Source organism: Bos grunniens, chromosome 4, assembly GCF_055505025.1.
Source record: "Bos grunniens cultivar Pamir isolate PY7600 chromosome 4, Bosgru_T2T1.0, whole genome shotgun sequence".
NCBI classification, from domain to species: Eukaryota; Metazoa; Chordata; class Mammalia; order Artiodactyla; family Bovidae; genus Bos; species Bos grunniens.
Genome location: NC_141168.1, coordinates 15,339,191 through 15,354,195, shown reverse-complemented (window position 1 = coordinate 15,354,195; position 15,005 = coordinate 15,339,191). Strand labels below are relative to the sequence as shown.

The 15,005-nt window shown below is 39.5% G+C and overlaps 1 protein-coding gene across 19 annotated transcripts in view; it reads left to right on the top strand.

Annotated features, from left to right (window-relative positions):
• The window catches only part of AGK (acylglycerol kinase), a 137,714-nt gene that overhangs the window by 95,316 nt on the left and 27,393 nt on the right, over positions 1 to 15,005 (top strand). For all 19 annotated transcript variants that reach the window (XR_015161968.1, XR_015161969.1, XM_086395181.1 and 16 more), the window contains one exon: positions 472 to 541. Coding sequence is in view for 17 of the 19 variants with exons in the window: in XM_086395181.1 (XP_086251307.1) it covers positions 472 to 541 (70 nt within the window). In the remaining 2 variants the exon portion in view is untranslated. The remainder of the gene's footprint in view (positions 1 to 471; positions 542 to 15,005) is intronic.

The following is a 15,005-nucleotide window of genomic DNA, read 5'->3' as shown; positions in this document are numbered from 1 at the left end:
CCACTGAGCCAACCAGGGAGGCCCAGTCCTGTCCTTTAGTTATCCTTCAGATTATTAGAGTAAAAAGCTGTATGGTTTTTGAAGTGCTTGACTTTGTTACAATGAATGAAAGATGTTATTTATTTATCATAATTTCCAATGATAAGAGTTGGACACAATGCAGACCCTCAGTAAGTGTGAAGTAAATAAATGATCAGTGCTTCCTATAAACTTCTCTTTGCTGAAGCCTTCTTTTTGAGTCTGTATCAGAGCCTTCCACTCTATGTGTATCAGCAATTCTTTTGTACTCCTTCATTCTGTTTTCTTGGGGGTATTTCGAAGGGATATGTCTTTTTCCTAATTCATCTGTTGGTACTCTGGGCAGGAATGGTTTTGGGGGTGGTGAGTGTGTGTAAACGTGGGTGTGTGTGTCTTGGGGGTACTGCTGCTTATTCTTCACAACGTAATAATTTCCTTCTTGTTACCTTTTAGACATATTACAGATGCTACACTTGCCATTGTGAAAGGAGAGACAGTTCCACTTGATGTCTTACAGATAAAGGTAAGGAGGTCTTTTCATCAGAGTTAGAAAAAATTACAAGCTAATACATATTTAAAAAAATGTAATAGTTCAAATAATGTTAGAATGAAACCAATTCCTCATCTTACCCTTTCCTATCTGAAGTATAACTCCACATAGAAAATAATTTTACCTGGTTATTCTAGCTGTTACCACTAATTAGTATACCTGTGATGCTACTTTTTAAAATTGCAGTTTAAAAACCCCCCACAAAATTTGAAATTTGCATCATAACCATTTTCCCATGAAATTCGTGTAGGAGGCGTCCCAGGTGGCGCGGTGGTAAAGAACCTGCCTGCCGATCCAGGAGACACGGGTTCAATCCCTATGCTGGCAAGATCCCCTGGAGAAGGAAATGGCAACCCACTCCAGTATTCTTGCCTGCAAAAATTCATGGACAGAGAAGCCCGGTGGGCTATGGTCCACGGGATCACGAAGAGTCAGACACGGTAGAGCGACTGAGCATGCACACACAGTTCAGTTTATCAGTTTTAGGCCTTATCTCTTGGCCTCTCTTACGTATCAGAAGTCCTCTACATTGCCTCTCAATATAGTTGTATCATGATTTTTAGTTCCTCTGTTGGTTACGTTTGACCCACAAGTAATTTTTTTATCTTATACAGTTGTTTTGAATACCAGAAGAGCGAATAAAAGCATGTGGGACAGCGCCTGGTTTCATCGTTGGTGTTTGTATAGTGGCTGCCTCTTAATCTCATGTTCTGCCATGGGCAGAACCCTTCTCATGGCCTGTCTCTCCTCTGGAGGGCCTTCTGTTGGGAATTTAGGTTATTTTGTTTTCTTGTATTCTCAACTCTCTGAAGAGCTTAAGAAAAATTATGATTCTGTAGATTATCAGGCTTTTTCTCAGCTTTAGGGTGGGAACAATGTTCTCTGTTGCTTCCTATGTCTTCTTTTGGGTGGCCTAACATTTTCTTAGTGATTTGTAGGTAAACTCATGAATTATTCTAGAAATACATTTGCTGGCTCTGCCCACTGAAGGGGCTTGAGACAGTGACAACAAGCAGCAGTGAGCATACCTGGCGCCCAGATTTTGGTCTCTTAAGTGCATGCCCTAATAAAACTTCGCAGCACTCTGTGCAGAGATGTCTTTCAGTTTCAGGGCAAGAACAAGGCAAAGAACTGCTCAAAAACGAATGGGGACAACACTGAAATGACACGGGAGCCAGCCTGATGCTGTCCTTCATTGTTGTTCAGTCACTCAGTCGTGTCCGACTCTTTGCAACCCCCTGGACTGCCGCACGCTAGGCTTCCCGGTCCTTCACTATGTCCCAGAGCTTGCTCAAACTCACGTCCATTGAGTTGGTGATGCCACCCAACCATTTTGTCCACTGTCGTCCCCTTCTCCTCCTGCCTTCAATCTTTCTCAGCATCAGGGTCTTTTCCAATGAGTTGGCTCATCATGAAAGGCAATGCCAAAGAATGCTCAAACTACTGCACAATTGCACTCATCTCACACTCTAGTAAAGTAATGCTCAAAATTCTCCAAGCCAGGCTTCAGCAATATGTGAACCGTGAACTTCCTGATGTTCAAGCTGGTTTTAGAAAAGGCAGAGGAACCAGAGATCAAATTGCCAACATCTGCTGGATCATGGAAAAAGCAAGAGAGTTCCAGAAAAACATCTATTTCTGCTTTATTGACTATGCCAAAGCCTTTGACTGTGTGGATCACAATAAACTGTGGAAAATTCTGAAAGAGATGGGAATACCAGACCACCTGATCTGCCTCTTGAGAAATTTGTATGCAGGTCAGGAAGCAAAAGTTGGAACTGGACATGGAACAATAGACTAGTTCCAAATAGGAAAAGGAGTACGTCAAGGCTGTATATTGTCACCCTGTTTATTTAACTTATATGCAGAGTACATCATGAGAAACGCTGGATTGGAAGAAACACAAACTGGAATCAAGATTGCTGGGAGAAATATCAATAACCTCAGATATGCAGATGACACCACCCTTATGGCAGAAAGTGAAGAGGAACTAAAAAGCCTCTTGATGAAAGTGAAAGAGGAGAGTGAAAAAGTTGGCTTAAAGCTCAACATTCAGAAAACGAAGATCATGGCATCTGGTCCCATCACTTCATGGCAGATAGATGGGGAAACAGTGGAAACAGTGGCTGACTTCATTTTTCTGGGCTCCATAATCACTGCAGATGGTGATTGCAGCCATGAAATTAAAAGATGCTTACTTCTTGGAAGGAAAGTTATGGTTTTTCCTGTGGTTATATACAGATGTGAAAGTTGGACTGTGAAGAAGGCTGAGCACCGAAGAATTGATGCTTTTGAACTGTGGTGTTGGAGAAGACTCTTGAGAGTCCCTTGGACTGCAAGGAGATCCAACCAGTCCATTCTGAAGGAGATCAGCCCTGGGATTTCTTTGGAAGGAATGATGCTAAAGCTGAAACTCCAGTACTTTGGCCACCTCATGGGAAGAGTTGACTCATTGGAAAAGACTCTGATGCTGGGAGGGATTGGGGGCAGGAGGAGAAGGGGACGACAGAGGATGAGATGGCTGGATGGCATCACTGACTCGATGGATGTGAGTCTGAGTGAACTCTGGGAGTTGGTGATGGACAGGGAGGCCTGGCGTGCTGCAGTTCATGGGGTCGCAAAGAGTCGGACACGACTGAGCGACTGATCTGATCTGATCAGGTGGCCAAAGTATTGGAGCTTCAGCATCAGTCCTTTCAATGAGTATATAGGAATGATTTCCTTTAGGACTGACTGGTTTGATCTCCTTGCATTTTAAGGGTCTTGAGAGTTCAAGACTCTCAAGAGTCTTCTCCAGCACCACAGTTCAAAAGTGTCAATTCTTCTGTGCTCAGCCTTCATTATGGTCCAAATCTTGCATCCATATATAACTACTGGAAAAATCACAGCTTTGACTGTATGGACCTTTGTCGGCAAAGGTAATATGTAATATCTGTATTACATATTAATAATTGTAATATCTCTGCTTTTTAATATGCTGCCGAGGTTTGTCAAAGTTTTCTTCCAAGGAGCAAGTGTATTTTAATTTCATGGCTGCAGACACCATCTGCAGTGATTTTTGAGCCCAAGAAAATAAACTCTGTCACTGTTTCCATTGTTTCCCTATCTATTTGCCATGAAGTGATGGGACTGGATGCCATGATCTTTGTTTTTTGAATGTTGAGATTTAAGCTAGCTTTTTCACTCTCTTTCACTTTCATCAAGAGGCTCTTTAGCTCCTCTTTGCTTTCTGCCATAAGGGCGGTGTCATCTGTATATCTGAGGTTCTTGATATTTCTCCCAGCAATCTTGATTCCAGCTTGTGCTTCATCCAACCCGGAATTACTCTGCATCTACGTTAAATAAGCAGGGTGACAGTATACAGCCTTGACGTACTCCTTCCTCAATTCAGAACCAGTCTGCTGTTCCATGTTTAGTTCTAATTGTTGCTTCTTGACCTGCATGCAGGATTCCCAGGTAAGATGGTCTGATATTCCCATCTCTTTAAGAATTTTCCACAGTTTGTTGTGATTCACACAGTCAAAGGCTTTAGCATAGTCAGTGAAGCAGAAATAGATGTTTTTCTGGAATTCTCTTTGCTTTTTCTGTGATTCAGTGGATGTTGGCAATTTGATCTCTGGTTCCTCTACCTTTTCTAAATCCAGCTTGAACCTCTTGAAGTTCTTGGTTCATGTACTGTTGAAGCCTAGCTTGGAGAATTTTTAGCATTACTTTGCTAGTGTGTGAGATGAGTGCAGTTGTGTGGTAATTTGAACATTCTTTGGCATTGCCTTTCTTTTGGATTGGAATGAAAACTGACCTTTTCCTGTGGCCACTGCTGTGGCCAAATTTGGAAAACAGCAGTGGCTTTGCTGGCATATTGAGTGTAGTACTTTAACAGCATCATCTTTTAGGATTTGAAATAGCTCAGCTGGAATTCTATCACCTCCACTAGCTTTGTTTGTAGTGATGTTTCCTAAGGCCCAGTTGACTTCATACTCTAGGATGTCTGGCTCTAGGTGAGTGATCACACCATCGTGATTATCTGGGTCGTGAAGATCTTTTTTGTATAGTTCTTCTGTGTATTCTTGCCACCTCTTCTTAATATCTTCTGCTTCTGTTAGGTCCATACCATTTCTGTCCTTTATTGTGCCCATCTTTGCATGAAATGTTCCCTTGGTATCTCTGATTTTCTTGAAGAGATCTCTAGTCTTTCCCATTTTATTGTTTTCCTCTTATTTCTTTGCGTTGATCGCTGAGGAAGGCTTTCTTACCACTCCTTGGCTGTTCTTTGGAACTCTGCATTCAGATGGGTGTGTCTTGCCTTCTTTCTTTTGCCTTTTGTTTCTCTCCTTTTATCAACTATTTCGATGGTATCCTACTAACCACTTTTGGGGCAGTTTGAACATCAAAAAGAGTAATGCTAATGGATTATAATACATTAAATAAAAATGATCAATCCTGAAGCTACAGTCATATTACAGAAGAATCACCAAATTGTGTAAGTTATGACAGAGTTAGAGAATTACCGTTTGGCAGTCACTAACGAAGTAATTCAAGCAGAGATCATCAGTGGATGCTGCACACATTGAATAGAAGGTTGTTGAGAAACAAATATTATGCCAGATTACTGTACTTAATCATTACAAAGGGAAAAAACACCTTTATCATAGAGAGATCTAGCATACACCACCTTATCCAAGTGATCAAACAGCATCACCAGTAATGGGACAGATGAACATCGTCTGCCTCCTGATATGATACACTGAGAAGGACGCAGCATCACCTATGTAGTGTCTTGCCTAAAACATTAATCTTAATGTAACTGACTCTAATCTTGAGAAAACAATCAAATCCAAGTTGTAGGACATTCTAGAAGCAACCACTGATTTGGCTTCTTCAAAAATATCAGTGTCATGAAATCTTCTTTTAGAAGATTTAATCTTGAGCAGTTAAGGAAAACTAAAGAAATATCATAATTAAGATATGAGATCTTGGATTAGAAAAAGAAAAAATAGTGTCAGGTATAAAAGATACCAGCGATATTTTAATATGGATGATATATGGTGCCATGGTGTTATGGTTATGTCTGGGTACATCCTTTTTCTTAGGAGACACATGCTGAAATTTTTTGAGTGAAATGTCATGAAGTCTGCAGTTTCTTGTACACAGATAAAGCTAATACAAGGAAATGTTGGCATGGTGAAGCTGAGTGCGAGGTAAAAATGGTGTTCATTGCACATACAAAAAGTTTTTTGGTTTGACATCTTACCAAAGGTGAAAGTTTGGAGGGAAGAAGCCCCAACAGCTATTGTAGGTTCTTTATCAGAATCTTCTAAAAAGGGTTCAATTCCTGGAAATTGAAAAAATACTCTCGCTTGATAGCAGTTAAGTATCTGTTCCTTTGTCATCTGTATTTCTCCCCATCCCCCCACCCCCCACCAAATAATCCTGTAAACAGTGAATCCCTCATACTTTACTCAGATTTGGCCTTAAAAATGTACCAGCTACATTCAGGTGTCCTCCAAAGGTTATGCACATTTTATATTCGTGCAGGTTTCCAAGTCTCTGTGGAAGGCTCCACGCTGTGTCACGATTCCAGCTTCAGCCCTAAAAGGCACTCTTGTTCTATAGCGTTTGTTATGTGCTCGTTACAGTTGATGAGCCCGTGAGCTTGCAGTCTGTTTTCCTTTTATTTTCCTTGTTCTTTATGCAGTGACATCTGCACTCTCCACTGTGACCTTGCTGGTCAGGGTAAAAGTGATTTAAGTTGCAATTGATTCTTCAGCATCTAATAAAGCTTAATTGTTTTCACAAAAGGTACTGAGAGAAATGTTAGGCTAGAAAAGGAAACTACAGATCAGCATCTATGAAGATATTATTCTAAAATATTGTTACTATCAAAGGAATGCATCAGGGTAGATCTCTTAATAACTGAGTGAGTTACTGCTTCTCTTTTATGTGTGAGAAGTTGTACATTCTAAAATAATTAGGATTTAACTGGAAATTCTTGACTGTGCTTGCATTTCAATATCTCGTCTCCTTTATCTTTTTCTTTCAAATATACCAATTCTGTGAATTGATAAAACCAGAGTCAAATTTACCCCAGCCTCTTTATATTGGTAACACACCCCGGGAAGCAGAAAACTTTTAAAATCAATTCCTAGAAAACAAAGTACAGTAGCCCCTACTGTGGTTTCTGAGGCACCCAGCTAGGCGGAATTTGTCTTTTTCTTTTTTCTTTATTTCTGGAAATTGCTTTCAAAATATGCTGGCAAGCATTATAGATGAAGCCTGATACCAGATTCCTCTTCTTTTAAAAAACAAACTGAAACACAGTTAAACATATAATGGAAGATTCTCCAAAGATTAAAAAATGGCCCTTAGAAGCTCTAACAGATGTGAGTTCGCATCTCCTTAGGTCCTCTAACTCAGTGAGAGAGGCAAGACGTGTATTAGTGTCTTCATGGGACAGATTAAGGAATAAAGGGTTATCTGATCATAGACTAGCTGTGCTGGAGACAAAATAAGGATTCTCTGTCTTATGGGCCATTGCTTTTTCCTTCAGTGCTTTGTCCAGGGGGGATCACTGTTTTCCTGTCCCACATAGATATCTATAGTGCCTTGAACTTGACTTTAAAGTAACTACGGGAAAGATTTATGAAATTCTTTCTGGTTCTTTATTTTTGGTCTTTCGGTTTCACTCAGACTCTGCCAACCCAGAACCAAATGAGGAGGGTGGGGCAGGCAGTGAGAAGCTCCCCACCCTTCCCCACTCTGTCATTCCTGGCTCATCACATGGCTCCTTTCTGTGAAAGCCCCAGTGCAGATCCTTCTCATATGATGATGCTTAGGGCTGCTTTAGAGCTCCTTCTACCCTGGACTTCCCTGATAGCTCAGTTGGTAAAAAAAAAAAAAAAAATCCACCTGCAATGCAAGAGAGCCCCAGTTTGATCCCTGGATAGGGAAGATCTGCTGGAGAAGGGATAGGCTACCTACTCCAGTATTCTTGGGCTTCCCTTACGGTTCAGCTGGTAAAGAATCCGCCCGCAATGCGGGAGACCTAGGTTTGATCCCTGGGTTGTGGGAAGATCCCCTGGAGAAGGAGACCCTGGGTCCGATCCCTGGGTTGGGAAATATTCTGGCCTGGAGAATTCCATGGACTGTGTAGTCGGACATGACTGAGCCACTTTCATTTTCTTTGCCTTGCTTCTTTTTCTTCATCTAAAATCCCTAAGATTCCTATATTGGGCAGCTGTCTGGTTGACCAGGATTGTTTTCTTTTCACTGTTCTGTTCCAGCCGGCTCTCCCAGTTAGTTACTTTCCTCTGCAGAGCACAAGGCCATTCCATTCAGGGAGTCACTCTGTCCAGGGGAGCCTCTGACTTGGTGCAGCATGTCTCCTCTGCTGCTAAGATCTGGCTCTGCACCATCTTTCTGTATCCATTCTTGTTTTGTGACCTCTCTATTTCATAACCTATCAGCCAGACCTTCACTGACCTAAGATACAGTGATGCTTTGTCTGTTGGCTTCCACTCTGTCCATTTGACCTTGCTTGTTTTTGCTGAACTCATGTGTTCTCTAACTGAGACCAGTCTCTTCGCTACTGCGCCTCAGACCTCTTCTAATCCTGAAGGCTCTGTACCCATCTGCTTCTCTAGACTCTTCACACTCCTTTCCTATTGTCCAGAGCCCTTTATACCACTTGCTAGAACAGCACCTCAGGTCTGTGGAACCTTAAGGTTACAAGGCTTTTCAGTTAGTCTTAACAGAATAGTCCCCAAATTCTTCCCCCACATGAAGAAAGGGAAAGTGGTTTTAGAGCACCAGTCAGGAAATCTTGAGTACTTATCTCAGAACTTCTTGCCTCTACTACATTTCCCCAAGGAATATATTATACTTATGCAGGATGTCTTTCCAGAGAGGGCTGCACAAATGATTCAGGAAAACTGTGTATTGTATTTCTTCTTTTGGAAATTTATAATGTACGTTAACATATGAAAGACTCTAAGAAGAACTGTGGTCAATATAACTTGTTTCAAGCCAAATATGTTTGCTATTTCCCAACCTATTTCAGCATGGAATCTTCTGACATCAGAATCATCATCATCAGATGTAACACTTAAGATCTTAAAAGACATTTGGGAAATGTTCCCATGGATACAGCGTACTATTCACGTAGTGTTGTTTCTCTCCCTTAGGTTAGAGCACTCTTTCTCCTCTTGTTTCTTTCCTTTCTCTCTCCTCTTCTCTCCAACCTCCCTAATCCAGGTTCTTTTTTTTTTTTTTTTTTCATTCCTTTTAGGAGAAGGACTGGTGAAATCACTGTGGTATGCACTTGTTGTATTGTAATCTAGTATTCTTCCTCAGTTGAGGGACCTGGTTTGTTTCTCTCTTTTTAATTAGCATGCATCTTCCCTAGTCCCAATACTGTATGATTCAGCCTTGTTCATTCTCTTTGAATCCTATATAGTGCTTAGGTCACTATTGAGAACCTCCTATGTATTTCTGCAAAAATTATAATGAATAGATAAAATAATCCAGGCTTCATATAGATATAGATGTATATACAGATATACATATGTATATATGCTGAATCAAAAAAGATAGTTACATTGCATTAAAAAAAACTTCCCACCCACTACTTCCTACCTGTGTGAACCATGAGTCTGGTTTCTGTATCATCTAGGAGCTTGTTTTTTTTTTGTAGTTGTTAGGTTTGTTTGTTTTTTTAATGATTCTACATGTAAGAGAGATCATACAGTATTTTTCTTCCTCTGACTTACTGCATTTAGCCTAATGCCCTCAAGGTCCATCCATGTTATCCCAAATGGCAAGATTTCATTCCTTATTTTATGACTGAATAATAAACATTGAGCGTGTCTGCATGTGTGTGTGTGCATGTGCCACAGTTGATCCATTCATCTGTCAGTGGACACTTAAGTTGTTTGTGTACCTTGGCTATTGTTAATGATGATGCAGTGAGCATGGGGTGTGTATATCTTTTGAGTGAGTGTTTTGTTTTTGGATAAATACCTAGAAGTGGATTTGCTTGGGCACATGATAGTTCTATTTTTAATCCTTTGAGGAACTTCCCTACTGTTTTCCATAAAGTGAAAGTGAAGTCGCTCAGTGGTGTCCGACTCTTTGCAACCCCATGGACTATAGCCTACCAGGCTCCTCAGTCCATGGAATCTTCCAAGCAAGAGTACTGGAGTGGGTCACCATTTGCTTCTCCAGGGGATCTTCCCATCCCAGGGATCGAACCTGGGTCTCCCGCACTACAGGCAGATGCTTTACCGCCTGAGCCACCAGGAAAGGGGCTTCACTGTTTTCCATAGTGAATGCACAAATTTACATTCCCACCAGCATTCACAAAGGTTCCCTTTCCTTTGCATTCTTAACAGCATTTGTTTTCTTATCTTTTTGATAATAGCCTTTCCAATAGATGTGAGGTGTTATCTCACTGTGTTTGATTTGCCTTTTCTGATTAATGATGCTGGGCTTCCTATTGGCCATCAGTATGTCTGTTCCTATGCTTTGCCCATTTTTCAATTCGATTGCTTCTTTTTTTCTATTGAGTTGTATGAGTTCTTTTTTTTTTATTTTTTTTTATTTTTAAACTTTACAATATTGTATTAGTTTTGCCAAATATCGAAATGAATCCGACACAGGTATACCCGCGTTCCCCATCCTGAACCCTCCTCCCTCCTCCCTCCCCTATCCTCCCTCTGGGTCGTCCCAGTGCACCAGCCCCAAGCATCCAATACCGTGCATCGAACCTGGACTGGCGACTCGTTTCATACATGATATTATACATGTTTCAATGCTATTCTCCCAAATCTCCCCACCCTCTCCCTCTCCCATAGAGTCCATAAGACTGATCTATACATTGGTGTCTCTTTTGCTGTCTCGTACACAGGGTTATTGTTACCATCTTTCTAAATTCCATATATATGTGTTAGTATACTGTATTGGTGTTTTTCTTTCTGGCTTACTTCACTCTGTATAATAGGTTCCAGTTTCATCCATCTCATTAGAACTGATTCAAATGTATTCTTTTTAATGGCTGAGTAGTACTCCATTGTGTATATGTACCACAGCTTTCTTATCCATTCATCTGCTGATGGACATCTAGGTTGCTTCCATGTCCTGGCTATTATAAACAGTGCTGCGATGAACATTGGGGTACACGTGTCTCTTTCCCTTCTGGTTTCCTCAGTGTGTATGCCCAGCAGTGGGATTGCTGGATCATAAGGCAGTTCTATTTCCAGTTTTTTAAGGAATCTCCACACTGTTCTCCATAGTGGCTGTACTAGTTTGCATTCCCACCAACAGTGTAAGAGGGTTCCCTTTTCTCCACACCCTCTCCAGCATTTATTATTTGTAGACTTTTGGATCGCAGCCATTCTGACTGGTGTGAAATGGTACCTCATAGTGGTTTTGATTTGCATTTCTCTGATAATGAGTGATGTTGAGCATCTTTTCATGTGTTTGTTAGCCATCTGTATGTCTTCTTTGGAGAAATGTCTATTTAGTTCTTTGGCCCATTTTATGATTGGGTCATTTATTTTCTGGAGTTGAGCTGTAGGAGTTGCTTGTATATTTTTGAGATTAGTTGTTTGTCAGTTGCTTCATTTGCTATTATTTTCTCCCATTCTGAAGGCTGCCTTTTCACCTTGCTAATAGTTTCCTTAGTTGTGCAGAAGCTTTTAAGTTTAATTAGGTCCCATTTGTTTATTTTTGCTTTTATTTCCAATATTCTGGGAGGTGGGTCATAGAGGATCCTGCTGTGATGTATGTCGGAGAGTGTTTTGCCTATGTTCTTCTCTAGGAGTTTTATAGTTTCTGGTCTTACGTTGAGATCTTTAATCCATGTTGAGTTTATTTTTGTGTATGGTGTTAGAAAGTGTTCTAGTTTCATTCTTTTACAAGTGGTTGACCAGTTTTCCCAGCACCACTTGTTAAAGAGATTGTCTTTAATCCATTGTATATTCTTGCCTCCTTTGTCAAAGATAAGGTGTCCATATGTGTGTGGATTTATCTCTGGGCTTTCTATTTTGTTCCATTGATCTATATTTCTGTCTTTGTGCCAGTACCATACTGTCTTGATAACTGTGGCTTTGTAATAGAGCCTGAAGTCAGGTAGAGGTTGACTTCCTCCAGTTCCATTCTTCTTTCTCAAGATAGCTTTGGCTATTCGAGGTTTTTTTTATTTCCATACAAATTGTGAAATTATTTGTTCTAGCTCTGTGAAGAATACCGTTGGTACCTTGATAGGGATTGCATTGAATCTATAAATTGCTTTGGGTAGTATACTCATTTTCACTATATTGATTCTTCCAATCCATGAACATGGTATATTTCTCCATCTATTAGTGTCCTCTTTGATTTCTTTCACCAGTGTTTTATAGTTTTCTATATATGGGTCTTTAGTTTCTTTAGGTAGATATATTCCTAAGTATTTTATTCTTTCCGTTGCAATGGTGAATGGAATTGTTTCCTTAATTTCTCTGTTTTCTCATTATTAGTGTATAGGAATGCAAGGGATTTCTGTGTGTTGATTTTATATCCTGCAACTTTACTATAATCATTGATTAGTTCTAGTAATTTTCTGGTGGAGTCTTTAGGGTTTTCAATGTAAAGGATCATGTCATCTGCAAACAGTGAGAGTTTCACTTCTTCTTTTCCAGTTTGGATTCCTTTTATTTCTTGTTCTGCTCTGATTGCTGTGGCCAAAACTTCTAAAACTATATTGAATAGTAATGGTGAAAGTGGGCACCCTTGTCTTGTTCCTGACTTTAGAGGAAATGCTTTCAATTTTTCACCATTGAGGATAATGTTTGCTGTGGGTTTGTCATATAGCGCTTTTATTATGTTGAGGTATGTTCCTTCTATTCCTGCTTTCTGGAGAGTTCTTATCATAAATGGATGTTGAATTTTGTCAAAGGCTTTCTCTGCATCTATTGAGATAATAATATGGTTTTTGTTTTTCAATTTGTTAATGTGGTGTATAACATTGATTGATTTGCGGATATTGAAGAATCCTTGCATTCCTGGGATAAAGCCCACTTGGTCATGGTGTATGATCTTTTTAATGTGTTGTTGGATTCTGATTGCTAGAATTTTGTTAAGGATTTTTGCATCTATGTTCATCAGTGATATTGGCCTGTAGTTTTCTTTTTTTGTGGCATCTTTGTCAGGTTTTGGGATTAGGGTGATGTTGGCCTCATAGAATGAATTTGGAAGTTTACCTTCCTCTGCAATTTTCTGGAAGAGTTTGAGCAGGATAGGTGTTAGTTCTTCTCTAAATTTTTGGTAGAATTCAGCTGTGAAGCCGTCTGGACCTGGGCTTTTGTTTGCTGGAAGATTTTTGATTACAGTTTCAATTTCCGTGCTTGTGATGAGTCTGTTAAGATTTTCTATTTCTTCCTGGTCCAGTTTTGGAAAGTTGTACTTTTCTAAGAATTTGTCCATTTCTTCCACGTTGTCCATTTTATTGGCATATAATTGTTGATAGTAGTCTCTTATGATCCTTTGTATTTCTGTGTTGTCTGTTGTGATCTCTCCATTTTCATTTCTAATTTTATGGATTTGATTTTTCTCCCTTTGTTTCTTGATGAGTCTGGCTAATGGTTTGTCAATTTTATTTATCCTTTCAAAGAACCAGCTTTTAGGCTTTGTTGATTTTTGCTATGGTCTCTTTTGTTTCTTTTGCATTTATTTCTGCCTTTATTTTTAAGATTTCTTTCCTTCTACTAACCCTGGGGTTCTTCATTTCTTCCTTTTCTCGTTGCTTTAGGTGTAGGGTTAGGTTATTTATTTGACTTTTTTCTTGTTTCTTGAGGTATGCCTGTATTGCTATGAACTTCCCCCTTAGGACTGCTTTTACAGTGTCCCACAGGTTTTGGGTTGTTGTGTTTTCATTTTCATTAGTTTCTATGCAAATTTTGATTTCTTTTTTGATTTCATCTGTGATTTGTTGGTTATTCAGCAGCGTGTTGTTCAGCCTCCATATGTTGGAATTTTAAATAGTTTTTCTCCTGTAATTGAGATCTAATCTTACTGCATTGTGGTCAGAAAAGATGCTTGGAATGATTTCTATTTTTTTGAATTTACCAAGGCTAGATTTATGGCCCAGGATGTGATCTATCCTGGAGAAGGTTCCATGTGCGCTTGAGAAAAAGGTGAAATTCATTGTTTTGGGATGAAATGTCCTATAGATATCAATTAGTTCTAACTGGTCTATTGTATCGTTTAACATTTGTGTTTCCTTGTTAATTTTCTGTTTAGTTGATCTATCCATAGGTGTGAGTGGGGTATTAAAGTCTCCCACTATTATTGTGTTATTGTTAATTTCTCCTTTCATACTTGTTAGCATTTGTCTTACATATTGCAGTGCTCCCGTGTTGGGTGCATATATATTTATAATTGTTATATCTTCTTCTTGGATTGATCCTTTGATCATTATGTAGTGACCATCTTTGTCTCTTTTCACAGCCTTTGTTTTAAAGTCTGTTTTATCTGATATAAGTATTGCTACTCCTGCTTTCTTTTGGTCCCTATTTGCATGGAAAATCTTTTTCCAGCCCTTCACTTTCAGTCTGTATGTGTCCCCTGTTTTGAGGTGGGTCTCTTGTAGACAACATATGTAGGGGTCTTGTTTTTGTATCCATTCAGCCAGTCTTTGTCTTTTGGTTGGGGCATTCAACCCATTTACATTTAAGGTAATTACTGATAAGTATGATCCTGTTGCCATTTACTTTATTGTTTTGGGTTCGAGTTTATACACTGTTTTTGTGTTTCCTGTCTAGAGAATATCCTTTAGTATTTGTTGGAGAGCTGGTTTGGTGGTGCTGAATTCTCTCAGCTTTTGCTTGTCTGTAAAGCTTTTGATTTCTCCTTCATATTTGAATGAGATCCTTGCTGGGTACAATAATCTGGGCTGTAGGTTATTTTCTTTCATCACTTTAAGTATGTCTTGCCATTCCCTCCTGGCTTGAAGAGTTTCTATTGAAAGATCAGCTGTTATCCTAATGGGAATTCCCTTGTGTGTTATTTGTTGTTTTTCCCTTGCTGCTTTTAATATTTGTTCTTTGTTAATTTGATTAATATGTGTCTTGGGGTGTTTCGCCTTGGGTTTATCCTGTTTGGGATTCTCTGGGTTTCTTGGACTTGGGTGATTATTTCCTGCCCCATTTTAGGGAAGTTTTCAACTATTATCTCTTCAAGTATTTTCTCATGGTCTTTCTTTTTGTCTTCTTCTTCTGGGACCCCTATGATTCGAATGTTGTAGCATTTAATATTGTCCTGGAGGTCTCTGAGATTGTCCTCATTTCTTTTAATTCGTTTTTCTTTTATCCTCTCTGATTCATTTATTTCTACCATTCTATCTTCTAATTCACTAATCCTATCTTCTGCCTCTGGTATTCTACTATTTGTTGCCTCCAGAGTGTTT